Below are 14,315 nucleotides of genomic sequence, written 5' to 3'. Positions count from 1 at the left end.
TAAATCAAAACAAGCTGCTGATTATTTCACATTTTACTTGTGAGCAACGGCACATTTAAATCTTACAAATATAGTTATTTGGCTTATATCGTGATAGATATTGTTGTCGCCTGAAATGAAAAAAACATATCGTGATATGAAAAAATCTCATATCGCCCAGCTCTAGTACAACTGTATTAAGCCGTAATGTTTGCCTTGTTCTTTATTCAATTGTATTTTATCTCTAGGTTTTTTTCCAAGCTGTTCACGGGAACAGTAGATGTAATAAGATGCATTTTAAGCGTTAGCAAATTTAAGGGTTGTAAGGATCGCTTTTGTTGAGAACAGTGGGGTCCAAATCCAGGCCTCGAGGGCCGGTGCCCTGCAGCTTTTAGATGTGTCCTTGAGCCATCACAGCTGATTTAAATGGCTAAATTACCTCCTCAGCATGTATTGAAGTTCTCCAGAGGCCTGGTAATGAACTAATCATTTGATTCAGGTATGTAGACCCAGGGTGATGTCTAAAACCTGCAGGACACCGGCCCGTGAGGCCTGGAGTTGGCCAAACCTGGTCTAGAAAAAACACAGGGGTCAACTTAAGGCTGCGATGCCCTGAAAAAACACTGGAGAAACCCTGGAGTTCCTAGATCAGCTGGCAAGTCTTTAATGAAAAGGTTAACTGGTTAGTTTGTTCAAGTAGAGCCGTCTGCTGTTGTCTCTTGCTTTTCCTTATCCTGTTGCAGCTGATATTTTGGATAAAAAGTTCAGTAACATTCACAAAGGCCATTTCATTGGCCTCAGTTATTCCTTCACCATTAAAGAGGAACTAAACCACCACTGAAAAAGTTGTCTGTAGTCATGATAAAACCCTTTAATAAAATGTATTTGTATAGAGAGCAGTTGCAAGTCTGCAGCTATTCACCAAGGGTTGTTCTGTTGACAGAAGAAAAAAGGTGTAATTGGCTAGAACGTGTACAGGACCTACATCACACTTGTCTTGTAGTCTGATCTTCACAGAAGGCAGTGATAATTTATTTAGTATCATAATGATTAAGCTGTTGTCTTATTTGGCATTGTGAAATTAATACATGATGGTAATAATAAACTCACAGTAGACCATGCCTTTTAAAAAAAAAATAAAAACATTAAGTAGCTCCATAGGTGGAGGAGGTTGATGTATTTCTTGAAAGACTACTCCATTAGGAGCTAATGTGGCTAAAATGAACATCCATCTATGTCAGGTTGTTAAAGTTTTTGGGTATTATTCATGTAAGTCTTTGGTATTGATGGATAGAAAAACCTTTATTAAATGCCATCACATATAATAATGGAGACAAAATGACAAATATCAGTGGACTGTAAAAGACCAGCCTGGTAAGGTGTAAGAGATACTTTATGCAAAGTAAGATGTCAGAGCAGAAATTTGATCAAAGCTGTGAGCAATGGCTGCTAATTTTCTTTAAGCTGACCTCAGCCCAAGCTAATACTCACTCCGCCGGGCAACATCTGTTCAGTGCTCCCCCAAGTAAAGGCTTCTTCTAATTGCTGCCCTTTGTTTGATCATAATTGACTGTCGGCTTATTTCTCAGTATATGAATCTTAAAGTTAAGAGTTAAAAAGCGGAATTTTAGATCTGTGCTTGAGAGACACACAACTCAGACAGTAGCTGAGTCGTTGGTTCTCAAAGGCAACATGTTGGATGTAAAGACCTGACTGACTTTGATTTTAAAGGGTCAGTCGATTAATTGAAGCATCTGCCGGTCAGAAAGCTTTATTGGTTGCTTATGATCAGGTGGTTCTGAGTTCTGCAGGGGTTTTTTCTTCTGATTAATAATTCCAGTATTGATTCTGATTGGCATTTTTGTGGTATAATTACTATGTGTTGCTGCTCCAGCTCTGAACACTGTAGGACCTGCACAGATTGAAAGCAGAAGTGTAAATAAAAGTTTGGCTGATGCCCATTATTAGTAATCAGGGAGATTAAAACAAATGATTGAAGAAATGTTCTTTAAAAAAACCCAAATTATTTGTCTTGTATGAATAAATGTATTATGGCAGGAAACCTGTCTTTCAGAACAGTGCAGCTTAATTCCTAATGATTTCTATATCCTAATGCTTACAAGCTGTAATCTTGAGTAACAGCTGTCATTGTTCTGTTTGTGGTCCTTTTAAATATGCTTTTGTATCCTTTGTGTTTTTAGTGGGTTTTTTTGTTTTTTCCCCACATGTTGCGTCCTGCAGTTTCTTTGTTTTCTTTTTTAAATAAGCCATCAACCTGCCAGAGACTACAAAACAAAAGCCGTATTTTAGTGTTGCTGGGAAGCCATGCATGCCTGTCAGCAATGGACAGAGCACAAATGTGGTGTTGCAACTTGCTAGCTTACATTTGAACTACAACTCTGCAAAGGTAAACTAAATCTAAAGCTCCAAGCTGCTGCTTCAGACTGTGAGCGTGATACTCATTGTTGCTCTGTGCTTTTAAACCGGTATTGATGTCAAGTAACTAATCAGATCACATTTGTAACTCCGAGTATTTTATCATCATTCTGTTAAAAAAGAAAACAAATGCTGAATAGCCACCTCAGCTTTACAGGGCTCAAAGAATTGGATCCAGATGACTCAAATGTCTCGTGAAGTGTTTCTCAACAGGTCGCAGCTGCTTTGGCAGCCTGTGAACGACCAAAAGAATATTTGGCACAGGTGATCTTCTATTCTGTAAAACACGATACATTTACTGTGGTTTGTCTGCATCCTACGACTGAGTGATAATCAAAACACGTTCTTGTGTCGTTAGTCTGTTTCCTTCACCTCTTCGCCACCTCCCTCGAACACATTTATCATCACAGTCAACTTTGGGAGGGTCAAAAACAAGGCGAACACAATAGTTTAGCAGCGGAGACATTTAGCTGTAAATAGATTCCGTTCCCTGTAATCGCATTTGCACTAAACTTGTTCACTCACTACTTCCAGCTTGCAGTGATGAGACCAAAAGCATGCCTCTAAACAAGCTTTGAGGGGGCGTCGTGCTGTGCTTTGAAAAGTTTGACGGTGGGCTCTTTGGTTGGCCTTTGATTATATCCAAGAGAGAAAAAAAAGGAGAAAAATCTGTGGGAAGTTTGCCTTGCTCTTTGTGAGGATTGTTAATGCTTCCGTTTCTGCCAAGGTTGTAAGAACCCTACCTGACAGAGTGAACTGTACATTGGTCTTTGAAAGGAAATGATCAGAAGCCGACGGGGCTTTCTGTACAGTGGCTCCATGGTGAGTAGCAGACAGGAACTGTTCTGATGCACACACAGTACATGTAAGTGTTTTGCTCTTAAATTGATACATACTGTGCTTTTTCCCCTGTCTGTGGAATAAAGACCTGTTTTCTAAGAACCTATACTACTGCTATTCTGCTCTACTGGCATACCTTTTATAATGGTAGAATGTAATATCAATCAGCCATTAGCTTTGTGCCAATGGCTGATTGTTTCAATTCAATTCAATTTTATTTATATAGTGCCAAATGACAACAAAAGTCGCCTCAAAGCGCTTCATAGATACAGAGAAAAACCCAACAATCATATGACCCCCTGTGAGCACTTTGGCGACAGTGGGAAGGAAAAACTCCCTTTTAACAGGAAGAAACCTCCAGTAGAACCAGGCTCAGGGAGGGGCGGGGCCATCTGCTGCGACAAGTTGGAGCAAAAGAAGAAAAACAGGATAAAGACATGCTGTGGAAGAGAGACAGAGGTTAATAACAGATATGATAAGTGATCAAATGTTGTTTTGCACATTTATATTACATTGAATCTGCCTTGTTCTAGTTTTGTGTCAGTAACTCTACTTATGGTAGACTGTATAAAAGATATATGTAGCTTCTGGATCTGAAAAGTACCTGAAACCCGCTTTCTTTTTATTGGCCATTAGGGGGGTGCGAGGTTTGTGGTTGCAAAGTAATTTTCACTGTGTAGAGATCTCGGATAAAACAGACCTCAGCTCCCTTGCTTAACTAACTTGTAGAGATGCTAGTTTAACGTGTCATAATAATGGAATAATGGAATAATGGGATGGTACTAATGAGGTCACTCAACCCTATTCTTGATGCCAGTATGAGCAGATTTGAAGGTGTTTCATGTGCTGTGATTTGGCAACATTTGTAAGCCAGAGCCTGAGATGTATCACTGAGAGCACAACGCTCCTTCAAAACTTCTTAATAAGCATGCCATTACTCCCTGTTCCATTGTGTTGTGATGTAGGTAGGTCTTACTCATCAAACTGTTGAGCATTTTAGGGTAACTATTGTGTAAATTTGGTACTTGCTAGTTAGCCGAGTAAGTTAGGAGCTGAGATATGCAAGCTAGGCTAACTGGCTCTTTTTTAGAAGATGGTCTTCGGAAAAAGAGAGCTTGCTAGTTGTAGATTCCAAATGTTGGCACCAAATCTAAGTAGAGTCATTTCGTGTCATTTGAACACCTGTTCAGTTATCAGGAAGAAAGGAGAAATCATGTTTAGAGTTACAAATTAAGAAAATATTGCTCCATTTTTGGCTTTCTGACACGGGATACTTTGGATATGTTCATGGAAGTTTTCCTTCCCACTGTTACCAAGTGCTTGTCCAAAGGCGGTCATGTGATTGTTAAGTTTTCTCTTTATTATTGTATTTTTTTTAAAGTTTTGATATATAAATAGAATCTAATTGAATGTCCTTTTTGCTAAAGTATTTGGCTGCACAGAGCCTAAGATGGCTGAGCGGTTTGCAGCCTACACAAACATACTCCGATTCAGCCCTCCAAAAATGCAGTTCAATTTGGATGACTTAACGCGTAGATCTAATGCCGATTGGTTGTGAAGTGGAAGGGAACAGAATTCACTACAAACAGCAGAGGTGCAAGAAGCTGCTGTTGGTGCTTTTGATTGCTTTTAAAGTCAGTTTCACTTCAGCTTTTTACCCCTCAGCTGTGAAAGGCCGATAGGGTATTGTTGTCACCCTGCCGGGTGAGCAGGCGGGCAGCGTGGACTCCCGAGTTTGTGAATGCAATAACTCGAGAACAAGGCGACGAGGGGTTTGAAATTGTTACCACAGGTATATCTACTAGGAGCCTGAGGAGTAGTATCATTGACTGCCAAGTATCTTTGTATATTATAATTTTGTTCTTTTTCACAGCCGGGAAGGACCTCCAGCACATCAACCGTAGTCTTTAGGCTGGTTGTTTGTGACACTGCAGTCTGGTGAAGTGCTTGTTTCCATCAAGGTTAAATATAGTAGCTGCAGTGTCAGAACCTCATATGTGTTGGTTCAAATGTCTGTTTATCATAACTGTAAACCTGAGAATGTTAACTTTATTTAGATGAAATAGCTTTCCTAAGCCAGTTTTTACAAATGTTTTTACACTGTTCTGCTTTCTAATAAACAGCCCATCTGTCCCTCATATTTTGATTGTAGTAACAGAAAAATAGAACCCATTTAAATCCTTAGCAGCTGCCACAGAGACGAGGCTAAACGATTGTTAGTGTTCGCTTTCATGGTAGATCGTCGTGGGCAGACTGGACTGAGATGATCATATTTTAGAAGGAATTAATGATGAATATTCATTTGTTTTCCTGACAGACATAAAAAGAAAAACTGTTTTATTTGTCTTACACTGCAATTTATTGGTGCCCTAAAGGGTTAAGCTGATTCAAATTTGATTCAGCAAATGGAACACGAGGAACAACCTGACCTCCTTTTTTTAATTTTTTCTTTCTCCATTTTTACATCAGACTTATTACTACTGGCACTTTTACCCTCTACCTTAACCAAGGCACACTGTGTTGTTCATGTAACCACCAACAAAACCTGGTTTGATGTCAGACGTGATCCTGACTTACGCCCCTCTCATTAATCTCACTTTCCCGGAGCTTGATGCTTGTTAAGGTCAAAGACTGGACATTTGCTGAGGCTATATTCATTCCTATTGATCTGAAAGCAGCCAGTTGGGTAGTTTGTTGGTCCGTAGCCATTGCCATTATAAATTGAGCAGCTAATACAATAAAGGATTGATGAGCTTTTGTTATTGGTTTTTTGTTGTTGTTTTTTTTTAAATAGTGTAATATTTTTTAATTAACTTTTTGATAAAATTCATCAAAATGGAAATATTAAAATAAAAGTTTGTATGGCATTGACTGTTTGACAGTGCAACCGTCTCTCTAATTTAATTTAACAAGCCAGCAAATAAACCAATGTTAAACTGTAATCCTTATGAGAGTTATATAGGATAAACAAAGGAAGACATAAAATAAGCAGCACATAATTAGATTATTAATATTATTTTATTTTGTTTATCTTTGAACTAATACAACAGTACCTGCATCAAACATCTGATTCCAGCTTCTTTAATCCCTCCAACTTTAATCACCGTCATTACAGTACAGCATATTACCCAATTATATGGAAAAGGAAAAGTGCTTTCCAGATATAATTACATGCATAATTAGAATCTGTAGTGGATCAACCGAACAGACTAATGTACGAGGTTCTCCTTGATGATAATTTGAACAGGAATTAGTCCTTTAATAGAGCTTTTCATCATCTGAAATTTAATGGCAAACAATGAAATGTGCTAATCTTTACCTTGCTGCAGTACTCTCCAGAGATTTGGGCACCCACTACACTTATTTTCTGTTTCATGTTTTCCTTTTTGGAGGCTCACAGCTCTTAAGAAATTCTTATATATTGTATTTATCTTATATAATGTTGGTGCAGTCCCTCAGTTCTTTCACTTCCTGAAAAAAAAGCTTCCTGTAGCTCCTCATCCCCTTTAAGCCAGCTTTCATCTGATTGGCTGCTCCTCAAATTAAAAAAAAAGGTTTAGGCAGGTGATGAGTGAGGCTTCCTGAGCCAGAGCTGTGTACCTGAGATGACCATATTCGTGATAGGCTTCCTGTTTGATATTTCAGAGTCAAGAGTAGAGAGGAAAGTGTCCTGGAAGCCTTTGGCTCACAGCTGTTACAAAGACTGACCTCATTATTACCTTGCTCTTGGTCATGCTTTAATTAGCATAAAGAACTAGTAGTGCATAAGTGTGTGTGTGTGTGTGTGTGTGTGTGTGTGTGTGTGTGTGTGTGTGTGTGTGTGTGTGTGTTGGTTAGAGAGAATAGGAAAACACATAAAAATGAGCCAAAGGAAAACATAACATCTTTTGTTAATTTTTGTGGTCTTACATAAAGATCTGAAATTTAAATGAATAAAAGAAAACAACAATTCTTATCATTAAATAAATATTTAAATCCACATTTATGTGCTGCAGTCATGGGCCTTTCTCTTAGGTATTTTGTTTAGTGTCCTTTATGTCAGTGTTCTCCAGTAATGCACAATGTCTGTAGATGTGTAACTGTTCCTCCGTACCGAATCTTTGGTTGGAATTTGTTAAATGCATTTTCACTGAAAGGCTGAGGGCATAAACAGACATTCTCTCACAGCCATATTCACTAAAGATTCCCAGGATTCAGTGGAGCTTTATGTATTATTTGCCAGATGTTTCTTATAGAAATAAAGACATGTTGATTTAATTTGTATTCCGTGGAGGAAGGGAATTAATGAATCCAATTTGCACTTGAGAGGAGGCCAAAATGCAAAATGAAAAGGGTATTTGTGGCATTTACAGTGTGAATTCATGCTGCTGTTAAAGAAGATAAAAATGTGCTCACAAAGCTCCTTTTAACAAAAATATAATAGGTGGATGACATCTTAGGCGAGGAGAGCGACAACGAGAGTGAGGGCCGAGGGAAGGAGAAGCCAGGTAACGAGGAGATGGAGGATGAAGAGGAGCAGCAGCAACGGCACCAGCAGGCAGGAGCTGGACAGACGGTGGGAAGGAGACTTGGTCCTCAGGCGCTGAGCATCGATGAGAGGCTTCAGACTCCATCCAATGTGGCCAGTCAGTGTCAAAGTGTGGCAAGGTGAGGCACAGAACTTTTTATCTCTTGCCGTTTAACTCCCCCCGCTGCAGCTTTTTGGGCCTCAAACACAGGCATCGTGGGATAGAGGGAAGTCATAAAGTTATTCTAAAGTTACAACCATCTACATGCCAGATATTTACTATTACTGCCCCCCCGATGCTTGCACTCACTGTCAGTGATGCTCATCTTGCATAAACATGTCTAGGTGAGAAGTATGCTAAGCTTAAATTATAGTTTAACAAGTCCATAGGGGAATCTTGCAAAATGTACTGTATATTTTCAGGGTCTTATTTCTCCGATGACTATTAACATAACACACCACTTCATCAGCACTACTTTGCTGAAGCCAGACGGTCTGGGCCGTTGCCATGGAGACTAATTCCAAACAGACAGCAGGTGCTCGAAGAGTTCTGAACATATGAGAGTCTCTTATTGCTGAAAAACATGCCGAGTCGTCAGACTGCCAGCGTTTAATCTCACAGGACAAAGTATTTTGCTGTCTTTGGTACATTCAGAGTGTGGATTATTATGAAATTAAGCATTTCTCATTAAAATGCGCTGCAGTCTACAGAAGCATTCTGCCCAAAACTATTTTTTTGATGTATGAAAAGCCTCTCCAAGAGATGGAAATGGCAAGCATGAATTAGACCCAGACAATCTGGTTCCAGATAAGAAAAAAAAAAGTTGTAAAGGTTAAATAATACAGATATCAATCAATAATACAGATATTCCTGGATGTTACAACATGCACACATATTTTAGGATGGCAGAAAGTAATATAAAACTGCCACAGTTTAGTTTAGGGATGTTTTGGGGTTGTAAATAACCTCTGTCTAAGCATGCACCACATTTGCTAGTCCTCTAAAATAATACTACTACAGATATGAAAGTTGCATTTCATTCATCATGGAATTGTTTTATTTTTGGGATTAATTCCAACACTAAGCTATATTTCTTTCTCTTCATGTGTGCTAACATGGAGTGTGTGCATGTTAACTTGTGTAGCAAAATCCTGTATTGAGTAGATAAGGTTAGCCAATTCATTTAATCGCCTCATTGTGCTAAGTTGTAGTTAGCTGATTGCTAGCAAAAGCATATCTGTGTACAAGTTCTAACTGGCTTAAAGACTTTGACACTTATTGTGTATCATTTCAAATAGATATGTGAAATACATCTGTAGCCCGCCAGCTAACACGCAGACAGTTAGCTGAAACATGTTTTGGGTATTTTTGATGATACTGAATTTTTTTTTTTTTACATACTCAATTTTACATTTCCTTTAATGATGCATCTAATTAATATATTTTAAAATAAAATCAAAAATGCACTAGATCGCTAAAGTCAATCAGTATTCACAGTATGCCATTGCCGTGCTGTCCTAAACAAGCTAAAATTTGCAAATACAGTGTGTGGAGAGTGGCTGCAATGCACACCTGCAGTGGGGAAAATGTAAATGCATAATTTCTACATAGGAATATTGTGATAACGCACCGAGGCCCGAAACTGTGGGTTTTGTTTTTTGTTTTTTTTTTGGGTTTTCTTTAAACCTATATATGGGTGTTGATCTAACTGTGAGGCTTGAGGTGCGTCCTCCTTTCATTTCAAATATTCGTATCCTTTTGCGTTCTGAATTTCAGGACTCCTGTCATTTGTTCTATTGACTCAAATACAGCGTAGTGTTGTACTGCACCTGTTAGTGCATTTTACCTCTGCCACTCCATATGGTGCTTTTGTTGAGCACCTCTAGTACCTAATGCACCTAGCAATTGTGTATAAGTATTAAATATGTACTTCAGGCCTAAATATTTGTTGTGTTGTATATTATAAAGAAAAGATCTGCTAAGCTAAACTCCAGCTTTGACGAGGTAGACGGAGAAACTCCACAGCTTCCACCCTGAGCTCTATAGATAATAGCACTAATATTTGACCGTTGCACCTTTTTCTCAAGACTTGGGTTTCCTTGTGTAATTCCGTTTTCAGCCTCACTGCTCTGACTGTCAGAGCATAAAATTGAGTATTTTTCTACATTGCATTCACCCAGAAGCCTCTCCTTTTTTCTCCCTATGAATGGTTTTGGCTGTGGCTCAGTATCCATGGTTGCCCAGACATGTCAGTCCATCTGTCACCTGGTCCGACAACTTTGGTTGCCGCTAATGAGTGAAGCCTGAAACGCACTGTCCACAGTGTTGTTTACTGGTTGTTGAAAACCTTTGCAAGTCCACCTCCAGTCTGTGCGGTGGTGCAGAGGAGCAGCACACGATTAAACAGCCTGACACACAAGGGGAAGGGGTGTAAATTTGATTCTGAAAGCAGTGTGGACTGAAATTGGCTGGTAGGTGTTTGGTTCCTTCCATGAAAAGACACCAGCGACAGTCTAATAATATCACCCTGTGCTCACCACTGTGATGCTCTGACAACTGTTTCTGTTTGTAAAGAATATTCAGCTCACAGGTTTTTGTTGTATGAGGTTAAAATTGCACTCTGTGCGTTTAGCTTGACTGACCACTGTTTCTCTGCAGTTTCCTCTGATATTTTACAAGTTAGCCTAGTTAGTTTTCATGTGTAACTAATAGTAAAGTACCACAAAGGAACCAGCATTGTTCTCATATACAAATCATTCACCGATTAAAACAGCACAGAACAACTTGCTGCATGCAAGAAATTAATTCGTGGCAGCTTCTGAGGGTGAAAACTGAAGCCAGCGTCTAAGTCCTGAGACATGCAGTTCTTTGACTGAACACTTGAGGCTTTCTCCAATAGTCGCGATATCTTTTGGTAAAATAACAAACTTAAAAGAAATAAAATTAATTTAGACTAAACAGAAAATGTAACTTTCACTAACAAAAACACAACAAGCCTTCATTAAGCTGTATCATCTAACCAGTCTGGTATCAGACCACGTTCACAGGTTATCTTTATATTTTAATAGAAACAGCTGGAAACGTGTTCGTCTTTCACTCTACCTGTGCTCACCGTGTCGGTAGCGGCTCCGCCTCTTTGCTCTCGCGGTGTGCAAACAGACTCTGTGTTTTTGTTTATAACTGGAGTCATGTGGGCTGAATGTTGTCAGACTTTTATTCGAACGCTGCTCCTGAATACGTTTGTATTGCAGGTCTGTATTTTGCCTCAGTTGTGGTTGAAACGCTCATGTTTCCATAGTGACAGTTGCACGCTGCAGAGCGTGCATTGACCGAAGCATCGGAGCACAGAATTAGTGTGGAGAATTTTTTATGATTGAATTATTTGAATTAGTCGATGAATCGTTGAAGCCCTACTGTTAACTAACATAAAGAGTGTGACACGTGAAATGGATGCTGACAGAGAACATAGTATGAATACGAAAAATAAGGCTTTAAATTCCCCATAAACCTGTTTAAAAATCATATAGATGTTAATAATCACTGTATGTGCAACTACGTTTGTGCAAAGTTTTATTCAGATTAGTTCATTCGTGAAGGAGGAGATGGGATACATCCAGACGTATACATACATACATACATAAATGCTACAGCTGCTACAATCATGATGGCAAGATTATTATTCTGCCTCCAATTAGTAGTTTGTAAGTTTGTAACATGTTTTTTTCTTCTATAAATCCAACAGAATAATAGTTCAGATTTGACAGTACATACGTTGAGTCTTTCTGTTAGCAGGTATTTATTTGCATGTGTAGTAGGAGGCCAAATAAAACACTTTGCATAACACCATTTCTAAAATGTCAAAGATGCAAAGCTGAGCCATTTACTAGAGAGGGGGGAAACATCCTCAGTATCCGCCTCTGACTGTCTACAAGACCCTGTTAATGTAATTTTCCTGTCTGACACAGAAAAGTATTTGATTTTATTGTTGCCCAGTGGGCCATTAGAGACAGTTTAACATTTCTAGAAGAATTCATATAGCGGCTTCCTGTTTTAGAACGGAGTAAGTGGGACCTCTGGTCCTCTGGGAGATGGCTTAATAGTTGCCATTCTGTCAGTCTCCATCCTGGCTCTTCCACTTCCTTGTATTTGGTACAAAACAGGCATACATCTGTTGCTAAGATACTGTAGTGATGCAAATGTCTCTGTTTTGTTCTTGCCATCATTCAGGATCTGCTTCAGTCTTTCTTGTTTCCATTTAAAGTGAAAACAACGCTGCTCTTATTACGGTTCTTTTCAAGCTTCCTGTTCACCAAATTTAGACAGCTAACTGCAGGTAAATAATAACGTCCTGCTTTTATCAGATTTTTTTTTTTAGAAATACACCCTGTAAAGCGGTGAATTTGCACCTACGGCGCCAGCAATTTGTTTCTTAAGAAATAAAGCAGCACTTTTTGTTCTGAGGAGCAAAGCTGACAAAAACTATCTGAGAAAATGCAGTAGATTTATTCAGTTTTGCTGTTTAGTTGCACAAATCATTCCACTTGGATGATTAGATGCTCAGTCTTTTTAAAATGCACTGAAAGATGAACAGCTTGTAAGAATCTCCATTGGGCTGATTCCACTCCCTTGTTTGTTTGTTTGCTGATTTAAAGTGCTTTATTTTGGTGAATCAGCTGTGACTCGGTGCACATTCAGGGCAGCAAGTAATGTGGCACATGCAGGGGATCAGTTGAGATTCTGCTTTGTTGACTGTGCACACAGTACATCACAGTGCATTTTATTGTCTAACTAACTGATGCAAATAGCAGCAAAACTGAAATACAGATGTGGATAAAGAAGAAGCAATAATGTAGAATCAACAGTAGACCAGTGAGTTAGTGAGATAAGTTAAATTCACTTTTGTCTGTATACAATACAACAACACTCACCTCAAGGCGCCTTATTGTAAGGTAAAGACTCTAATAATCCAGAAAAAAACTGTACAATGAGCATTTGGTGACAGCCGTCTGCTGTGAGCGAATGTGGGTGAGGGGATATTTAACTTTTAGAAGCACAATAATAAATTTAGCAATGTAGCAAAGTAACGTATAAATATTGGAACTTGGTCACAAAAGTTGTTAATCCAGACAGCTTTATGGGTGTATATAATTCATATATGATTTAATACTGTGCTGTTAATTCACTGTAATTGTAGACGTGAGGCATGAGTGGAAAAGCAGAGCCGTGTTGGCCTTGGTGCATCTCTGCTCTCTCTGTGTGTGTGACAAAGGAGACACCAGGGAGCTGATTTCCTGCTTTATAGCCTGCACCAACAAGAAAGCATCAAATCACAGCTGACATCGGACACGTACAGCAACAACAACGATCAGTCTTCCACAATCTATAACTAATGGACGGATATAAGCTGTAGAGGTCAAACAGATCATTTGTAACATTTGCCTTGTTCTTTTTTTCCTTCTTCTTTATGGGTTTGGAAATTGCTAACAGGAACAGTTGGCTAATAAGACTCATTAGCTAACTTATTAGTTGTAAAACCGAAAGAAATCCATTGTTAGAGTTGAAACAATCATGGTGCCGTAGTTGCTGAATTCACCTGCAACTGACCTGAACTTAAAAGTGAATAGTTTTTTGTTTTCTCACCATCTTTCTTCATGTTTTCAGCTACAATCAAGGATTAGTGTCTTGTGGAAATGGGCTTTAGAAGTTGGTATCTAGTTCAACTATTTATGTTTCCAGGCCACCACCTGTGTCTTTAATACAACTTATTTAACCACAAAATGTTCATGCTAACCCAAGTCCTACATGTCATTGTCTTTAAGGTAAATAAATAGAATTTTGACATTTAAGATGGATAATAATAATAATAATAATAATAATAAGGAATGATTGCTCACATCAGGAAGTAGGCTATGTACTGTTTCACATAAAGTGATCCAGATAAAGCACTCTTTTCAAATGTTGCGTTAAACAGCTAATAGTAAACATTAAGCTAAGTCTTTGTGCAGAAAATATCAGCTCTCAGATATCCGTCAGCTTCTGCCAAACAAAATTTTTTGAGTTTTACACAGAAGTTTCCACAAAAGTCTTTTCATTGTGTTATGTTTACACTTTATAATTCTTCACATAGTAGAATTAAAAAGACAAGTTTAACTTCAAATCTCAGTAACCTTGGAAAGAGTTGACCATTTTTAATAAACAGTTAACAGGGTCGGGTTGAACAAGGACTCAATATTAGTAAGTATGCTGCAGCAAGAAGTGTAGGAATGACTTATGGATAATCTGGATGCATTTCCTTTCAGAGAGTGTTCCTCTGGGTTGTTGCTGATGTGTTTTGAACAGTTTCATTACTGTCTCCTCGAATTAACTACAGAGCAAAATAGGGCTGAACGATTATGGAAAATAATCTAATTGCGATTTTTTGCCCCAATATTGCGATTGCGATGCGATATGCGATTATTTTTTAAGGTCTTTGTCTTCTGTATTATTAAACAAAGACAAGCAATACATCATATAGTATGGCCAATACTATATTACATTAATTTTAAACTGTTC

The 14,315-nt window shown here is 38.5% G+C and overlaps 1 protein-coding gene across 4 annotated transcripts in view; it reads left to right on the top strand.

Annotated features, from left to right (window-relative positions):
• The window catches only part of ctdp1 (CTD (carboxy-terminal domain, RNA polymerase II, polypeptide A) phosphatase, subunit 1), a 97,896-nt gene that overhangs the window by 34,192 nt on the left and 49,389 nt on the right, over window positions 1–14,315 (top strand). For 3 of the 4 annotated variants that reach the window (XM_005745252.2, XM_005745251.2, XM_005745254.2), the window contains exon 12: window positions 7,679–7,902. In XM_005745252.2, the coding sequence (XP_005745309.1) occupies window positions 7,679–7,902 (224 nt within the window). Of the gene's footprint in view, window positions 1–7,678; window positions 7,903–8,185; window positions 8,254–14,315 lie in introns of those variants that run through there. The other variant, XM_005745253.2, reaches the window with a different exon arrangement.

The sequence above is a fragment of the Pundamilia nyererei genome, unplaced genomic scaffold, assembly GCF_000239375.1.
Source record: "Pundamilia nyererei isolate P.nyererei 1_Seehausen unplaced genomic scaffold, PunNye1.0 scaffold00156, whole genome shotgun sequence".
Taxonomy (NCBI): Eukaryota; Metazoa; Chordata; class Actinopteri; order Cichliformes; family Cichlidae; genus Pundamilia; species Pundamilia nyererei.
This window is presented reverse-complemented; position numbering and strand designations above follow the sequence as displayed.